This window comes from Protopterus annectens, chromosome 8.part0 (assembly GCF_019279795.1).
Source record: "Protopterus annectens isolate FY-2018-M chromosome 8.part0, PAN1.0, whole genome shotgun sequence".
NCBI classification, from domain to species: domain Eukaryota; kingdom Metazoa; phylum Chordata; order Ceratodontiformes; family Protopteridae; genus Protopterus; species Protopterus annectens.
The window spans coordinates 460,214,238-460,232,900 of NC_056741.1; the positions used below are offsets into that span (position 1 = coordinate 460,214,238).

At 38.8% G+C, this 18,663-nt stretch overlaps 1 protein-coding gene across 1 annotated transcript in view; it reads left to right on the forward strand.

Moving 5' to 3' along the window:
* Window positions 1-18,663, forward strand: part of ITGA10 (integrin subunit alpha 10) — an 837,220-nt gene that overhangs the window by 685,922 nt on the left and 132,635 nt on the right. The window contains exon 23 of the mRNA XM_044079978.1: window positions 10,999-11,088. Within this exon, the coding sequence (XP_043935913.1) occupies window positions 10,999-11,088 (90 nt within the window). The remainder of the gene's footprint in view (window positions 1-10,998; window positions 11,089-18,663) is intronic.

Here is an 18,663-nt window from a genome sequence, read left to right on the forward strand (position 1 = left end):
AACCAGTACTACTGTATGGTACAGAAACTTGGGCAGTAAACGCAGAGCAGTTGAGGAAGCTAGAGGTGATAGAGATGAAGTGCCTGAGATGATTAGTAGGATACGCGTGATGGGATAGATGAAGGAATGAGGACATAAGAGCAGAAGCCAAAGTAGCTCCCAATTGCAGAAAATGTAAAAGAGAACAGATTACAGTGGGTCGGGCACATGTGCAGAAAAGTAGAAGAAAATCCGGTGAAGAAGATTTGGGACAGACAGGAAGATGGGAAGAGGAAACAAGGGAGTCCAGCAAAGAGGTGAATGGGAGTCCAGCAAAGAGGTGAATGGATTGTGAGAGAGAAGGTCTGTGACAATGTAGAAAATGGAAATGGGGGTAGATGATGATGATAGGAGGAGATGAGATGAAAACGGTGACGTATAATCAATCTGCAGGAAAGTCTCCATAGATAGATGGTATTCTTGTACAACTTTGTACATATATTTAATCTGCAGGAAAGTCTCCATAGATAGATGGTATTCTTGTATAACTTTGTACATATATTTAATCTGCAGAAAAGTCTCCTGGAATAGAAGAGCTGAAATGTTTTGTTTAAGAGTATTTTAAAAGGAGGAGAAGCACAAATACCTTGGAAGAAAGCTGTGGTGGCTGTAATACCTAAAGATGCTTAAGACCCATCAGACCCAACTTCATATACATCCATTTCAATTTTAAATAATGTTTATAAAGCGTTTATGTCTTTAATTGCTAAAAGAATGGAAACAGTTTTGCCAAAATTGATAGATATGGATCAATGTGGTTTTGTGGAGAGGAGGCAAACATTTGACAACATTAATGGAACAATGATGGTCCAGAGGAAAGCAGAATTTAAGAACATACAGCTGTTGTTGGTAGGTCCTGATGCAGAGAAAGCATTTAACAGAGTAAGCTGGGATTTTATAAGCAGGACAATGGACGCATTTGCATTCCCTGATGCAATAATAAGGTTAATTAGGAGGATATATGAGGGATCAGAGGCAAACATTTAAGTGGGGGGTCCTCTCTGATAAGTTGTGTCTGACCAGAGGAACATGGCAGGGGTGTCCTCTTTTCTCTTTTCCCTTTGTGATTTGTGTTATGTTTAGAACCATTGGCAAAGAAAATAACTGACGCAGAAATTCAAAGATATAATTCGTATGGTATCAACAGCAAGTTGGCTTTATTTGCAGATATTATTTTGTGCCTGATAAAACCAGAAAAGGACATCTCATTGTTGTGAAACATTCTGAGACAGTTTCAAGTCTTTTTGGGATATAAAATTAATGGAGACAAAACATAGGTTAAAAATGTAAACTATGTACCCACACACAAATTGGTTTAGCAATACTGATATTTATGGGGCCATGAAAAAAATGAAGTATTTAGTAGTGTGGTTTAAAAAGAATTTTGTTATGGACAACTAAGAATATGTGGGAAGAGACTAAACAAAAAATAATATAAATAAAGAGTGAAAATGTTTTAGTCCCTTTAGTTTTATGTACTGGTCAGGTATATTTTTATTAACCAGAGTATAAGTTATGGACAGTACTTAATAAAGAGCTGAATAATTTTTATCTGGGAGGGGAAGAGGGCAAGTGTCAAGTGGAATAAGTTGATTCTTCTAACAGAACAAGGTGGTTTAGGATTAACTGATTTGAAGGGATATTTTATAGCTACACAGTTAAGGCTCATATACATAACAAAAATAGAATGCAGTAATTCAAAGTGGAAAGGGATGATGATGATGATAATGATGATGATGAAGAAGAAGCAGATCAGAAATTCAAGAAATAAGGAGATAGTGGGATTTTGTATGCAGATCCTTAATGATAATAGCAACCATACATAATATTATATTCATAAAGTAGCAGAAAGCAGTCTAAGAACTAAGCCAACATGAGAATGGAGAAAAGAGATTCTGTCAATAGGGTTGACTGTAATTAGGGATAGAGACAATATGCAGAAATGGGCTTGAATTTACTGGAAAAAAAACTTGCAAAGGAACCTAGATAATGGGAGCAAATAATTAGAGATACTGCCTTGCCTATCTGAAATTAATACCAGAATATAGGCAAAGAGAAAGGGATAGGGGAATCCTAAATGAAAGACCTGCTCTGGTATAGCTTTTAGTTGAATCTAGAACAGAAGATAATTAGTAGGGCATATAAAATACTGCGTGATAACTATAGGAATCAATCAGAGGAGGTTAGAAAAGATTGATAAGAGAAACTGGATAAGCAATTCATAAGAAAACAACAGGAGGACATATGTGTGGCTCCTAAATATCCAACAAAGTCTAGAAGATTTAGGATTTTTTCTTGGAAGTGTTTGCGTAGGTATTTTTATACTCCAAGCAGACTCCAACAAATTTTTCCTCTGGTAGACTGCAAATGTTGGAGGTGTGATGAGGAAGAAAGAGATAACTGGGAACATTCATTTTGGGAATGTAATAAGTTGGTAGACTTTTAAAATTCACCTACAGAGTACTATGTCGGAAATATTAGGTGAGCAAAAGGGTGTATCTAAGGAAATTATGTTTTTTTGAGCTGGTATATAGGATCTGAATTGGCTAGACATAGTAAGGCCTTCTTAAGTTTAATTTTGGTGGCTGCCAAAAATAACAATTACTAGGATATGGAAATAAAAGTCTAAACCAACTGTATTTGAAGTAGTGAATAGTGTAACAGAGATACAAGAACTGGAAGTAGGATCTTTAGAAAATAGCAGGAGCAAATTACATAGAAACAAAGGGACAGTATGTGAGAAATACATGCAGAGTAATGTTTTGGAGGAGGAATGAGGTTTAAGGGAAGGCAGGAATTGATTGATTTATGTAATGTTGGATTGATGATAATTGTCTAAAACACTGTATGTGATGTATGTTTCTAACTGTGAACATGGTAACATGGTTTGTTTTCTTTTATATAAATGTATGTTTGCCTGTGTCTTACATGATAATTCAATAAAGGTGTTTAAAAAAAGACATTGCTTGCACCAGGTATATCTAGATTGTTGGGTAGATGCAGTTACTGAAGTTATATAATTAGTGTCAAATGATACATATAGAATCAAATAAATACTACTTTCATAAAAGGCAACAGTGAGAGATGCATAAGTACTGCTAATACTAACATTACTTAGGTCATTTGAATCAAATTTATCTTACATACCAGTCTCTGAAAATGTATGTTGTATTGTTATAACTCTTTATCATTTCACTGTGTAATTACACCTAATAATGAATGCGTTATTATTATGTATAATAGTCACATCATTAGAACACTTACAGTATAACGTATACTTGTTCCAGGAAGTTTTTAGGCAGAACTGACTGATGTATTCCATAGTTGTGAGTATGTAGAAAAAAGTTAACCAGTTAAGTTCATCTAAAACATAATATAACAAATAAAAAAGGTGCAAATGGGTTTCATTTTAAAGCACTTAACCAAAGTATAGTATATAAGTCATTGAGCAACTTTTCTTGCATGAAGACTGGATTCATTCTAGTATATCTATAAACTATGGTGCAGCACTTAAAACAAGAAATGACCAGGATCAGACATTAAAGCATATGAATCCAATACATAAATATATTCATCTGTAATGCTAAGAAAATTGTTATTCGCAGCTAGCTCCATGGCACAGAGAGATAAAATCCTAACTATGGTGTAGGTGACCTGAGCTTGATTACCGGTCTGAGTACCTGTAGAAGCTGGCTGGGGAGGATGTGAGTGGATGTTGCCAGGTCATCTACCTCTGCGGGGAGGGGGAGGGAGGTGGCTCTGGCTTGCCACATGGGTGATAACTAGTGAGAGCACAAGGTGTTGCACCCAATGGAGTCAGCTTCCCAAGTCAAATATGATTGAGTGCATTCACATTCATAAATCAATGGGAACTTGATGTACAGAGACATGCTTCCTCTCAGGAGGCAGCAACAGTGGAGCTCAGAAGAGCTGTTAAGAAGGTCATTCCATGGGGAGAGGGCGGGCTGCTCTACATGAATATTAAGCTGGCCATCTCCCTACCACTTGACTCTCACTGGAGAATAGAGGAACAAGTGGTACTTGTGAGCAGGAATTAATGGGCTATAGAGATCTTGCCTAGCCTAGGAATGCCCAGCCCCTAGGAACGAATGGGATGATTTGGTACAGGTAGAGGAGATATCAGGTGAGTTGTTATCATGTAAAAAAATTAAAGAAAGTAATTATTCTCAATAAGCATGAGCATCAGAAAGACAATCATTCAGAAACGATTGCTTGATAAGGTGCTAGAAGCAGTTCAATGACTGAAAACTATGCTACCCAGCCATACCTCTCAGTTGTCCAGATTTTCACAGAATGTCCAGATTTTTGCCTCATATTTTTGGTCTGTTTCTCATAAAATTTATGGTTTTCTGGAAAATCACTGAGGACTGGGTTCACTAAATAATGATGTACATTTGAGTTTCGTACTTTATATTCTTCAGAAAATGCATGCTAATAGAAATCCTGTTATTTTAACAACTTTGAAAGTTGAAAAGAGCAATATTTAAAATATGTTCCTATTTTTGAGGTTTTGTCCCTCCATTATTGTTGGCTTTGTCCGGATTTTGTATGTTCAGAAGTTGAGAGATATGTATCCAACTCAGCCACTATAGTGCACAACACAAGGGTGACAGATACATAGCAAATGCTTACATCAGTGACTTAACAGCCACAAAGCTCCAAGCTTCTGGATTACAGCTAGAAAACGAGACCAACAAACACTTTATATCAGAAGAGTATTGTAAAATTTATCAAATATTAAGTAACATTAAGTAAAAATCTGTAAAACATGAAATTCTCCACTCACTGTAATATCCACAGCCATATATGTCACTTTTCACTTATTACTGAAAAGATTATTTAAACCAAAAACTTAGTGAGATATTTCAAAGACTATTTGATTCTCATACAAGAAAATTTATTGTCATGAAGTATGAGCTGAGTTGCGAAAATTAGCCTAGGGACTACAATTATATGGACAGATATTACAACAAATATTGAGAGAAATGTGTGTACAATAAATAATGACTGCAAAGGTATGTAACAAAATGAAGCTATGACCTGAGAACTGATTATAATTTTCTGTCATACATGGAGAGTTTTTGTTTCCGTGATATATCACTGGTTTAAAAAAGTGTAAGAGTGCGATTTGTTTATCATTTAAAGATGTAACACACCTCATTGCCATACAAAAAGTGGCCAAAAGAGATCAGCTTTAAAAGTTGTTAGACCCTTTCTGCTGCCACACTTTATTTTACTTGTTGCTTTTGTGGCATCGGAAAGTGTCTTTAACAGTTTTCAAAGACAACATCTGCTTTCAGATGAACTTCTGTGGTGGCTGCCATCTGTGTAGCAACATGGCTGCCATCTGTGTAGCAACATGAGAGTCATTAGGAGAATTGTTCATATATTAGAACCTTTCTAAAACTATAACAATGTTTTTCACTTGATTTTAGAGTGTAAATCAGCAAATCCCATGTATTATATTACTATAGCTACATTCTTAGGTCTTTTGGAGGTTACATTCATAGGTTCATAGACATAGTTCGCTCATTTTCGCCACCCCTTTTTAGCCCATTTGTTGTGGCTAGATTTTGCTGTGCCTCTGTCGAAACTATGCCCATGCTTGCTGTGCCTCTCGCGTCTGCCCATCATTGATTCAACCCTAGAATGTATCTTGCGATCTCCATCCAGCATTCCTTCCTCTTCTCCAAAGGGCAATGAGTGCTCTCACAGTAACATTAGTTTTGTATCACCAACCCAGCCTTCTTCCCTAAAATAACCCTTGAAGGCCAGCGCCTCATACAAATCTGGTCGGTTTAATCTCTTTTCAGTCTCCCCTTGTTGACCATGAGCATGCCGTTTTTTTTGATATGAAACATGTTCTTCAAGTCAGGCAGCATATAGGAGTAAGCAGGTCACCTACATCTGTTTAGGTTTTTTGATTTTAAGGCATCTTTGATTTTTTTGGTTTTACTTTCAAGGTTTCTTTGAGCTTTTTTTTCCTTTTAATCCATTTGGTGCAGAATGGGGTGTATGCATTTGTCGGGTGCATGTCAGTGGTATGATGGTGTCCCCATTCAATCATTGGTCTGATTCATAAGAGATGTTGATACTGTATAAGGACCTTGATCTGATTTCTTTGAAAATATTTAACTGAATTAATTCCTTTAGCAATATGACTTCCAATTATGACTATATTGTGCTCTGGGACTGTTCTTCTGGATAACCAGGTCCTTGAAGGTTATGTGATCATAGTTAATACCTATATGGTATAGGGATGGCTTTGGTTTCCCGCGGTCCGACCATTTCTTGGCATTTAACAGTTATGGCACCAGGCATTGGTTATCCTGTGTTTCTCCTGTTGTGAGACTGATGCAGAGGATATCTGTGTTCAGATGTGTTCGACTTCTTGCAGCTATTGTTTTTGCTTGTATAACCCCTTGTGTTGCCCCAGATGTGTTTTTTCTAGGACAAAACCTCCTGGCCACACTGAGTCTGACAGAAGGACTCTTGTGACATGACACTTGTGAACAGGCTGCCCGCGTGGACACTGTGCCCAGCAACATGCAGCCCCTGGGACATCTCAGCCACCTTTTTTCTTGGATTCTTGCCTTTGGTATTTTTTTCTGTGGTTTTGTAGTGGGTTTTTTCACCATAAGCATGACGGTAATTGGCGCCAAAGCCAGTATTGGGTCAGCCAGGAATGACTGGCCTTGGTTTCCCAAATCAATTTGCTTTGTGAGAAAAGAAAGAAATTCAGCCAAAAAAGTAAAGAATTCCTTAAATGAATGTTTGATCAACCAAATATAAATCCCTCTTAATTTATTATTCTCATGGGCTTGTAATCAAGGCTTATGAAGCTAATGGGACATAAATGGTCCAGGGTTGTAAGGGTTGCCAGGTTTGTGGGGAGGGGCCAAAGCGCCCTGGGAGAGGTAATGAGTGGGGTGGAGTGGACCGGAGGTGGCTGTAACAGTAACTGGAGGTAACTCCCTCGCTGAGTTCGGATTAAACAGCAGCCGTGGATTCACCGTCCATCCCATGGAGCACACGGCATGGATGCTGGAGAGAGCAGTTCTCACCCTTTGCTAGAGATGTTTGGGTTAGAGATGTGAAACGTTAAGGAGGGATCTTTGGGTTTTGGGGAGGGGTAGGGGAGGGATCTCTCCTTTGGGTAAGAGGGCAAGACTGTTGATGTCAAGTGTGTTTATGTCAATGTTGATCTCATCATTCAGTAATCTTCACATCATTTTGAACTAATTCTGAGCATATCTGGGAGTTTCCTCCTAGGTTCACAAACATGCTAAGAGACTTCTTTTTATTGTTTTCTATTGGTCTTTAGCTTTTTTTTATTTAAAAATGGAGCTCTTAGCTTTTTCTTTACTTAGATCTTGGTGTCTTACCTCTTACCTTTTTTTTCTCTCTTTCTTGTATTTCTTTTCTGTTTGTTTGTGGGTTTATGTTTGCTTTTGTTGGTTTGTGGCTTGGCCTTTGGTTTGCCTTGTCTTTTTTTTTGGTTGGTTTTTGTTGGATCCATGCAGCCTTGTCCTTGCTGCCCTGGTAGGTTTGTAAGTAGGTTTTTTGAAGTGATTTGTAATGTTGAGCGGGGTTGCCCCGGAGGAGGGCCTTAAAGGACCACACACTAGTCTTAGAAGCTCTTCGAGAAGTTCTTTTACTATTTACTATTTTCATTTCGGGTGGGGGCGGGATGAGGACCTCCAGTGAGATTAGTTTGTGGTCTGATCTCACCAGTATAAGTCACCAGTATAAGTCACACTGATATAAAGCCAGATGAACACTGTGCTGCCACATGGATGACAGTCACCACAAAACTACATCAAAACAAAACTAGCAATTTAAAAGCTGTAGCACACCCTGAGCTGCCATATAAACAAAAATAAGAAACAAAGCTCAAAGCTAAACAGGTAACAGCTTTAAAACCTATTATACACCTCATATACTTTGTTGTCTATGTTAATTTCGTGACATCCATTTCTCAAGCTCGTAACAATATGGTTATAATTAGACACCCAGTTATATCATTCTCTACATTGAAGATTTCTTTTAACCAAACTACTTACATAAATATCTTGGCCTTTGTGCTCATTCTGGGATGACAGTTTATATTCCATAAACCACAACAGCAATCTGTAGAACAATGATTATGATGGTTATACAACAAAAGAAAAAAATCTTCGCTAAGAGTATGAGGAATGAAGTCTAACATACTAAAATCCCCCTGACCAACCTAAACAGGCAGCTAAGAGGGTTCATTAATACTCCAAATGCTAAATTTGAAGAAATAAAATACCTTCTCAAGCAAAGGGCAAACACAAAGCTTTCTACAGCTATATATGTGACCTCAAGGGAAATACACAACAATGCCCAGAATTTATTGTGAATGCCATCACCCACACTGAACTGGAGGCCATTGCCAATCTTCTGGCTGACAGGTTCAGCTCAAATTTCTCCCCCTAGCCCCCCCCCCCCAGTAGTCCAAAGGAAATGCCGTATACCACAATCCCCACAACCATTGCTAGGCAACAAGTCATCAATGGACTTCAAAAGCCAAAAACACTGCATCAACGGGCCCAGATAACATCCCAAGATGCTTACTAAATAGCATGAAACATGACTTCTCTGGTCCACTTGAATCACTTCTCAACTGCAGCCTACAGTCAGATTTTGAGCACAAGGAATGGAAGAAAGCTACAGTCATTCCCCTGCCCAAAGGACGTCCAACCACCGATTTGGGTATCTACAGGCCCATAAGTCTGACCAGCCATGGAAAGAATCATTATGGACATGATAAATGAGGACATAGGTAAACTCCAAATGCTGAACCCATAACAGTTCTGCTTTGTTAAATGAAAGTCTTGCCTATTAAATCTGGTGGAATTCTTTGAGAGGGTCATCAAAGCACTGGATGAAGATAAGACTGTGCACACAACTTAACTCAACCTGGCCAAGACTTTTGTTACAATACTCCATTCAGGCATTATAGACAAGCTCACTAAATTAGATTTAAACCCTTTTATCACCTGATGGACAGCCGGCTAGATCACTGATAGTACCCAGGAGGTCAAAATAGGTGAGGCCACCTCCACCAAGAGGCCAGTAACTATCAGAGCCCCTCAGGGCTTGGTACTGGGCCCACTTCTTTTTGACATCTATTTGCTGAAGTGGAAGCAAATGCTGAAGGTTTATGGCTGACTAAGTTTGTATATGATTGCAAGTTGGGGGATTTCATCGGCTCCGCTGCAAACACTGGCATTCTTCATGAAGGCCTATCTCTAACTAATAAGTGGTGCCAAAGCCATTGTCTTAAACTCAATGCTAAGAAATGCATAAATGTACTCTTCAGGAAGCCAATCATCCTGGCTAATTGCCATGTTGATAGTAAGCCTCTAAGAGTCAACCCAGTAGTCAGGGATCTGGGCACTCACGTAGACAATAGCCTTACCTTCAACCACCATGTGGCCACAGTGGTGAGGAAATCCTTTTATGTTGTGCAACTTATAAGAAGGGCATGGAATCTAGGTCCAAAGAGGTCATTATCCCACTGTACTTGGCCCTTATCAGACCAATCATACAGTACAGTGCCCCCTTTGGTATGTATCTGACCAGGCACATGCAGCAGCTAGAGCAACTTCAGAGGTTCCTTACAAATAGAATACTAGGCATAACAAACCTGCCTTATGCAGTGTGCCTTAAAGCCCTTTCCCACTACTCAGTTTCCTATAGATTGCAGGGAAGTGATCTATGCCTGGATTACAAGCCATCCGCAAACCTCACACTAATGAATCTCCTGCATATTTGTAAGTCAAACAATACCGGAAATACAAGGTATAGGGACCTGGATTTTGTCTGTGATGTAAACAGAGCATGCTAGAGAGACAGATATGTACACCAGAGACTGACCTTCCTATGAAACAGGTATCCCATCCACGTGAAGCTGAGTTCACCTATTAACCAATTTAAGCACAACCTAGACCAGTGGGTGGGGAATAGGAAATTTACGCTGGGCTTGACATCCATGTCCCTTATGGAAAGAGGTAGCTTATAAATGCTTGACCCTCAATGTCCTATTTGGATACAGGACATCATTATTCATTTGGGAAAATATAAAGAGTAGCTAGATATATATATATATATATATATATATATATATATATATATATATATATAAAATCTATGTCCAAGTTAGTCACACATTGGAGTACCTACTCTTAGGTACAGCAGTCTCAGAGTTAGTATACATAAGCAGTTGGTTTGTGGAGGGTGTAGTCCTTCATATCATGGGTGTAGGTGTTTGAAGTCTTCAACCCCTTGCAAAAATGCATTAATAGTATAACTTCTAAATGCTGAAATTTGCTGTGATTTTGTTTGGAGTACAATTCCTTTTACAGAGTTTTAAGAATTGCAAATTTGGCTCTCACAATCCTGATAGGGATCTCCCATGCTCTATGTCCACCTAGAAGAGTCTTTCTTAGCAAGCCAAAAGTATATTATGTTTTGTTTTATGTTATTTATGTATTTATTTGGTAATCATGTAGTCAGAATGATTCTACTATCCACTTCAGTTTTGACTTAGCTCATATAATGGAATATGTAACATGATAACAAGATGTGTGGCACAATTATACAGAATGCAAATTTAAAAATAGACAAGTAATTACAAGCAATACGTTTGAGACACATCAGCATAGAGCAGTATTCACCGGATTAAAGGACTAGTATTTATGGTTTCATCAGGTAATAACTTCAGTACATAATTATATAAGTGCACTGATTAAGTTTCTACAATAAAATATGCCAAGAGTATATTCCAGAAATAACCACAGAAAAAAAATTACATGGCATCAAGAATTTGTTTAAAGACTGTGTAAAGGTTGCCATGTGGCCTATGCTCTTACTTTGCTGAAATAATAAATAGTTTCTGTTTATCTGTTTTAGTGACAGTACTGAACTGAATGAGACTCTACATGACAACACAGTGCAGCTGTTTGCTGTCATAAGATATGAGCCAGACCTCTTCATATTAAGGTAACACAAACTATTTTACTTACTTCTTATTACTCAGCAGTAATTTAATATGCTTTACATTATCTGTGTTACTTCAGGTTGTCCTTCCATTCATAAGTGGAAAACGGATTTTGATATAAACACAGCGGACTGTAATTAACTTACCTACCCGTCTTCTCCAGGGGAATAGGGCAACTAGTGTAGCGTTTAGAAAAATCATTTTATTTTATTTAGCCAGTGTCGATATTCCATTCCCACCCCATCGGTGGACATTTGGTCATATTCAGATTAGATGTATTTAACCTACACCAATAAAAACACACACCCACACCTGGCTATTCTGACACATCCCTCACAAAGCTTTTGCAACCAGGACAGAGCTTTCTGTAAAACCATTAAGATTTAACTATGGAAATGCTCACTGCAGAAATGCTCAACCATCTGTGAAAGACTAAATGAAATAGGACATTGTTTTCTAAACCTGCACCTGTGAAGTGGAGGAGTAGATAAGTTAATTACAATCAGTCATGGGTCAGTCTTGTTTGTATCCCAGTCTATGTCTTGTTTTATTTCTCCTGAAAGCCAGGTCCTTGTATTACAGTTTGAATGTCTCAAGCTGCCTTCAGTGACTGGATCTTTGGTATTGTCCTGTCATAAGTGGAAGATGTCCAAACTCCTCGGCATCACTCTTGCATTTGTTACTCCCTGACATCATTGATGCCATTTCACTTTGCAGATCATTGTAGGGGAGAGGGCTCAGCAGTGCATTTGTTATTCCCTGACATCATTAATGCCATTTCACTTTGCAGATCATTGTAGGGGAGAGGGCTCAGCAGTGCATTTGTTATACCCTGATATAATTGATGCCATTTCACTTTGCAGATCATTGTAGGGGAGAGGGCTCAGCAGTGCATTTGTTACTCCCTGACATCACTGATGCCATTTCACTTTGCAGATCATTGTAGGGGAGAGGGCTCAGCAGTGCATTTGTTACTCCCTGACATCATTGATGCCATTTCACTTTGCAGGTCATTGTAGGGGAGAGGGCTCAGCAGTGCATTTGTTACTCCCTGACATCATTGATGCCATTTCACTTTGCAGGTCATTGTAGGGGAGAGGGCTCAGCAGTGCATTTGTTACTCCCTGACATCACTGATGCCATTACACCTTTGCAGATCATTGTAGGGGAGAGGGCTCAGCAGGGCTTTCTCCCACCATGTAGAGCTTTTCCCTCTAGTGAAGAGTATTCTGGATCATAAAACTCAATGACACATTGTATGATACACATTCCCTCAGATGATCTGATCCCTTGGCATTTTTATGTCAGAGGCCTTCAAATGAACAGTCTACAGGGGCCATCTTTTTACATAAATGAATGAGCATATATGGATATGTGCAACACATCACAGGAAGACATGGAAATGTATAGTAAATAAACAGTTACTTGCATACCAGTAATAATATAAAAATGGCACACTGAACCTAGATAAAAACAACAAATATATATATGGAATATTATACAGAACAGTTTTAGTTTTCACAATTGAATGCTTAATCAATCATGAAACTCAAGGACATATTGTATGATACACATCACCTCAGATGATCTGATCCCTCAGCTTTTGTAGGTCAGAGGTCTTCACATGGACAGTCTATAGGGCCCTATTTTTACATAAACAAATGAGCATTTATGGATATGTACAACACATCACAAGAAGACATGGAAATGTATAGAAAATAAACAATTACTTGCATACAAGTAATAATATAAAACAAATATATATATGGAATATTATACAGAATATTTTTAGTTTTCACAACTGAATGCTTAATCATTATAAAATTACACATACTAGAACTACAGCGTATGTGCCTTTGAGATCCATTAACATTAAATGTGATCGATTTGTAACCCAACCAGTGTACTTGTTAAAGAGAATTGCATTCACCAGTACCCTTGGACTCCATTCTAGGCTTAATATTAAACATACAATTAAACCAGGACTATTGTGCTGTAATTCAATAATAGCATCTCCTGGTATACTTCTTAAAGAACAAAAAGGGAAACTGAAGAAATATGTAAATAAGAAACCCACAAAGGAATAAACTACTTCAGGTTAATTAATCAATGTCAACCTTATCATCTAAATAAGAATATACTCAGGGGACAGTTCCCCGTGTTGTCCAGGAGCTTCAGTGGTAAAAACATTTACAATATTCATATCAAGGAAATGGAATAAAGGCTGTTTTAGGCAGGGGGTACACTGAGAAAATGAGTCTTGTGGTTAATTACAAGTCTCAATGTACACATAAAATCCAGCTTTTGTTTTTACTTCTGTGTTTGCCCCCTTTCCCCAAGGTGCAGCAAATACAAAGTTAGTAGATAGATAGAAGGATAGATAGACAGACAGATAGATAGATAGATAGATAGATAGATAGATAGATAGATAGATAGATAGATAGATAGATAGATAGATAGAAGATTATGATTGTAGTGTCTTGGCCCTACATTTTGGATAAAGACAAGCGACAGTAGGAAGAAGGTAATGTCATCTAGGGCACAAAGTAATGTGTTGGCTGCCAGGGGCAGCCAGTCCAGCTTATAGGGAAATCTATAGAGAACCATCACCATCTAAAGGGCCTGATCAGCTAAAGTCATGGACCTGGCTACCCTGTCCTAGCCTGATGTATTGGATCAGCCAGATGAACAAATATGTCAACAACAGAACCCAGCTGTGGTGATGGTGGCTGTGTCTCTGCTTCCTCTTCACCTGGACCTACATAGTGGAGACAGAATGGGAAGACTGACAAAAGTGTGGCATATAAGTGATACACAATATACTATAAGATGTATACTAATCATACCCACTCTGTCCTGACATCAATCTTTGTTGTCACCTGTGGCAGCCCACTTAGTTTACCTATCACTCTTCATGGGTTGTAAGGTAAAGATACACAACAGGACAGTGGAACAGGTGAAAGAAGAAGCAGCCAGAACAATGCAGGATTGTCAGTGCCACAAGCAATGTGAAGCACTTTTGCTTCTGCTGGTTATTCCTGTGCAATGACTGTAGCAAATCTACTGAGCTAGTGACAACACCATATGTCAAACAGTCCCTGGCCATGTGCTACATGTACCTATCCTGCTCCAGATAATGTGTGCCACTTACATAGACATCATTATCCTGTGTTCATCAGTATGTTTACATAAAACAGCTACAGTGACTGCCTCTCTTACATATATTCAGTGGCTTAAACATTGCAAATGAATCTAAAAACATATTCCGACATGCAAGTTTGTATAATGCATTCCTGGCATGCAACAACGACACTTTCAAAAATGTGTTCCCACCATGCTACCTCTGTGCAAAATACAACTACTTGATTGACTGATTCACAGCCAGCCTGAAGGTGTGTGTTTAAGCATATAGTTACTGTACATATCTGGACACTTTCACAGTCAGCATGAAGGCATCTTTTTAAACATATGGTTATTGTACATATTTGGACACTGTGTTTGGACCTTTCCTTCGCACTCTTGCAGCAAGTCAGAGTACTGATACTCCAGGTCAGCATAATGATGCCTGCACTGCTCGCTAGATGATGGAATATCCGTAGCCTTTCTCAGCTGCTGGCCCAGGTTGTGACAGGCATGCACCTTCTTGGCACTCCCTGAAATTCCTGGGAAGGACATGCAGCATAGTTCTTCTCTCACAGACATTTCAGGAGGTCTCTGATCTGCAGTACTCAAAGTAGTATCCGTAGTTCCACTACTGTCCTCAGAGCTCAGCAAGTTGGCACATAATTATTTATGGGGCAAATTCCAAAATAGCTCCTCTCAGTATAAGTCTACCCTGATTCTGAAAGATTTGCTCCCAGTGTAAGTGACTAACATCAGTGTAAGGCCTACCTATAAACAGACAAACAGTGGTCACTTACACTGAGAGTAATCATCATCATGATCATCAGACCCCCCTTTTCCCATTTTCTGCATGGGGTCAGGGTATAGTGTTAACTGTCGCCAACTCTCTCGATTCAGTGCCACACTCCTGCCTTCTTCAACACTCATGCCTGACTGTCATAGATCTTCTTTTACACAATCCATCCATCTCTTTGCTGGATGCTCTTGTTTCCTCTTACCTTCTTCCTGTCTGTCCCAAATCTGTTTCAACAGATTGTCTTCTGCTTTTCTGCACATGTGTCTGAACCACGATAATCTGTTCTCTTTCATCTTTTCTGCAATTGGAGCTATTTTGGCTTCTGCTCTTATGTCCTCATTTCTTCGTTTGTCCCACAGTGTGCATCCTACCACCCTTCTCAGGCACTTAATTTCCATCACCTCTAGCTTCTTCATCTGCTCTGCCTTTACTGCCCAGGTTTCTGTACCATACGGTAGTACTGGTCACATCACTGTCTTGTACACCTTACTTTTCAGCTTCTTTGGCATTCTTCTGTCATATGCTACACCTGAGACTCTATGCCATTTGGCTGAAACCCCTCTGATTCTAGCTTTGACCTCTTCATTCAGACTTCCCTTGTCCTCAACATCCCCTCCCAGATAGATGAAGCTAGCCCTTTTTCTTTGTGAAGTGCAAGTAGCTGCTTGCCTAGGACTGCTCTACTAAGTCCTATGGCATGTTGCCATAAGCAGGTGTCCACCATGTGTTTAAAAAGTGATGCTGCATAAAGTGTGCCTAATGAACCAGCTGCATATGAATACTATGGTGCATAAGGCCACAGCTGGATGATCCAAAAACACTCATGTCATATTCATTTCCCTGTGAAGCACCATGTCGTCATTCATATTACAAGACACCTAGCACTGTTTGGAAATGCATTGCCACTTTTTTTCTCTTTTTTTTTGCAATTTAGAAGAAAAACAACAACACATATAGTACAGAATACCTTGGGAAGTTATTTTCTATGCTATAGATATAGTATAGCTATAGATATAGATATAGATAGATTTGAATTTGTATTGTAAAGTGCATATTTTTAATTTTTGACTAACTGTACTCATACATCAGATGGCTGATGGAATAGTCAGGTTTGATAGTATATTGTTATAGTCTAATGATGGGCTATTGAGCTTGGCAAAGGTTACTTGTGAACAGGTCCTATATGGCTGCATTTTATGACATATTACATAATCAGAAAATGTTATCCTTTTCATCACACACCAATATAACCAAGCTAATTTCTCAAATGCTGCATAGGGGAAATATCTGCTCACAACCCTGCAGTTACTTACAGCTGGGGGAATACTGTTAGGACTAGCAATGTACCTTAAACATTACCAAGAGTAGAGGCAGAGGCAGAAGCAGACATTGTGGGAGGTAACTAGTACAGGACACATGAAAGCAGGACCTTTTTCCAGGGCAACAGCTGCATTTTGATAACATGTACAACATGCCAGATGTGGTCTTTCCAGTGAGTATGTTTCATAGACATTCAGCAATGGCTAACAAATATACATAAATAACTCTGGCAGTGTTCCAGTCAGTCAACAACAGGGCCTACGGTCCCCTTCCCTTTTAGCCAGTTCTGACATTTGCATCCAGTCATGTGTCAGTCATACACAAGTTTGCACACTGTGATTTTATCATGCAAAATATCTCACGTGACCATTTTAAAGGCTTGCCTTTGTCATAAATGACTGTGCTTTACCATAACAAGACTGCTACAGCTTACATACTGTAAATAGCTGCCTGTGTGAAATGGGTACACTCCCACTATCTATACACATACCATTTGCAATGATAATAAATATGTGTATCTATGTTCCATCATATATTTATACAGGAGTCAGCATTTTTAGAAGACATCCATTTTGCAGAGGCTGAAAACTTTTAGCACTACATGAAATCATATCTCGCTCCAAGACTTCAGGCAGCAAGGCCTAAATCTATTAGACAGAGACAGCAAATAGTTACAGAATCAGGTGAGACAGTCCTTGTGTCCAGGAGAGGGGGGGCAGAACAATGGGCCCATGTCACTGGCACCTCACAGATATGACTGGCCTAGCCAAATACAAAGCATGGCAGACTGACAGGGAATGGAGCAACCTACCACAGGGATGGCCCTCCAGAGTTGGCATGATGCTGTCCACTTTGTATTTACCTGAACATATTTTTATACAATCATGTTAATGCTATTTTTTTCTGTCATTTTTCTGAAACAGTTGTACTAATTTATGTTTTTCTTTGTAAAATATAATCTGTATGTTGGACATGTAGCAGTACCTTTGCAGAGTACATGCTTAGCACCATCAATATTAGTTGATCAGATTCCTGGCACCCCTCATCATGGGCATTCACATGGATCTACATCCAGGTCAGGTCACTTAGTGGTACTCCATCCCTGTCATAGGAGGCCAAACAAACCCTAGCAGCTCCCACCAGCATAGTGCATACAGATCCAAGTCATGCAGTAATACTTTGTCACTATCGTAAGAGGCCACAAGTCCTATTAGCCTCATCAGCATGCAGCATTAACACCAGATCATGCAGTGGTGTCCGTTCCTATCACAAGTGGTTGCAAAGCCTGTTATCCTTGGTGGTCCCCTTTACCTAACTCATTGTGGTCCCCCACTTCAACCCCTGTGATAGATCCACCAACATCTGCCCAACTGACTTTGTGGCATGTTATTGTATGCTCTGTCACCTGTGTAAATGTCAGCCATGACCCATGGCACCCCTCCACAGTGTATTGTATTGGGGTGATGTCTGATTTAAAACTGTACGACTTTCTACTGGTCATACAGATACCTTGATTCATTAACAGTGACCATTTGTAAATGTTCCTTACACACACACACACACACACATATATATATATATATATATATATATATACATAAATACATACATACATACATATATATATATATATATATATATATATATATATATATATATATATATATATATATACATAAATACATACATACATATATATATATATATATATATATATATATATATATATATATATATATATAGATGGCCGCAGTGGTGCAGTGGTTAGTGTTGCCGCCTCACAGCAAGAGGTTCTCCAGTTCGATCCTCAGCTTGGATGCCTTCTGTGCAGAGTCTGCATGTCCTCCCTGTGGTTGTGTGGGATTTCTCCAGGTGCTTCGGTTTCTTCCCACATGCCAAGGACATGCTGTAGGTGGACTGGATACTCTAAATTGGCCGTGTGAGTGTGTGTGCACCTTCCGTGGAAGGTTAGGTGCCAGGCTGGCAACTCAACACCATAAAACTCCACTGCCAGTCATGAGCAGACAGGTGATCTGCTGTGGTGACCTTTAACTGGGAAAAGCCGAAAGAAGAAGATATATATATATATATATATATATATATATATATATATATATATATATATATATATACACACACACACATATATATATATATATATATATATATATATATATATATATATGTATATCAAACAATCCAGTCAAATTCAGCAACTAAATCTGCACAACTTCCAAGCTATTAGTCACCCTACCAGCATTCGAACATTGTCAATATCATCAACCCCTTTACTTCCATTTTTATATAGAGCTAAGGTGTCACATCAACTGCCACCACT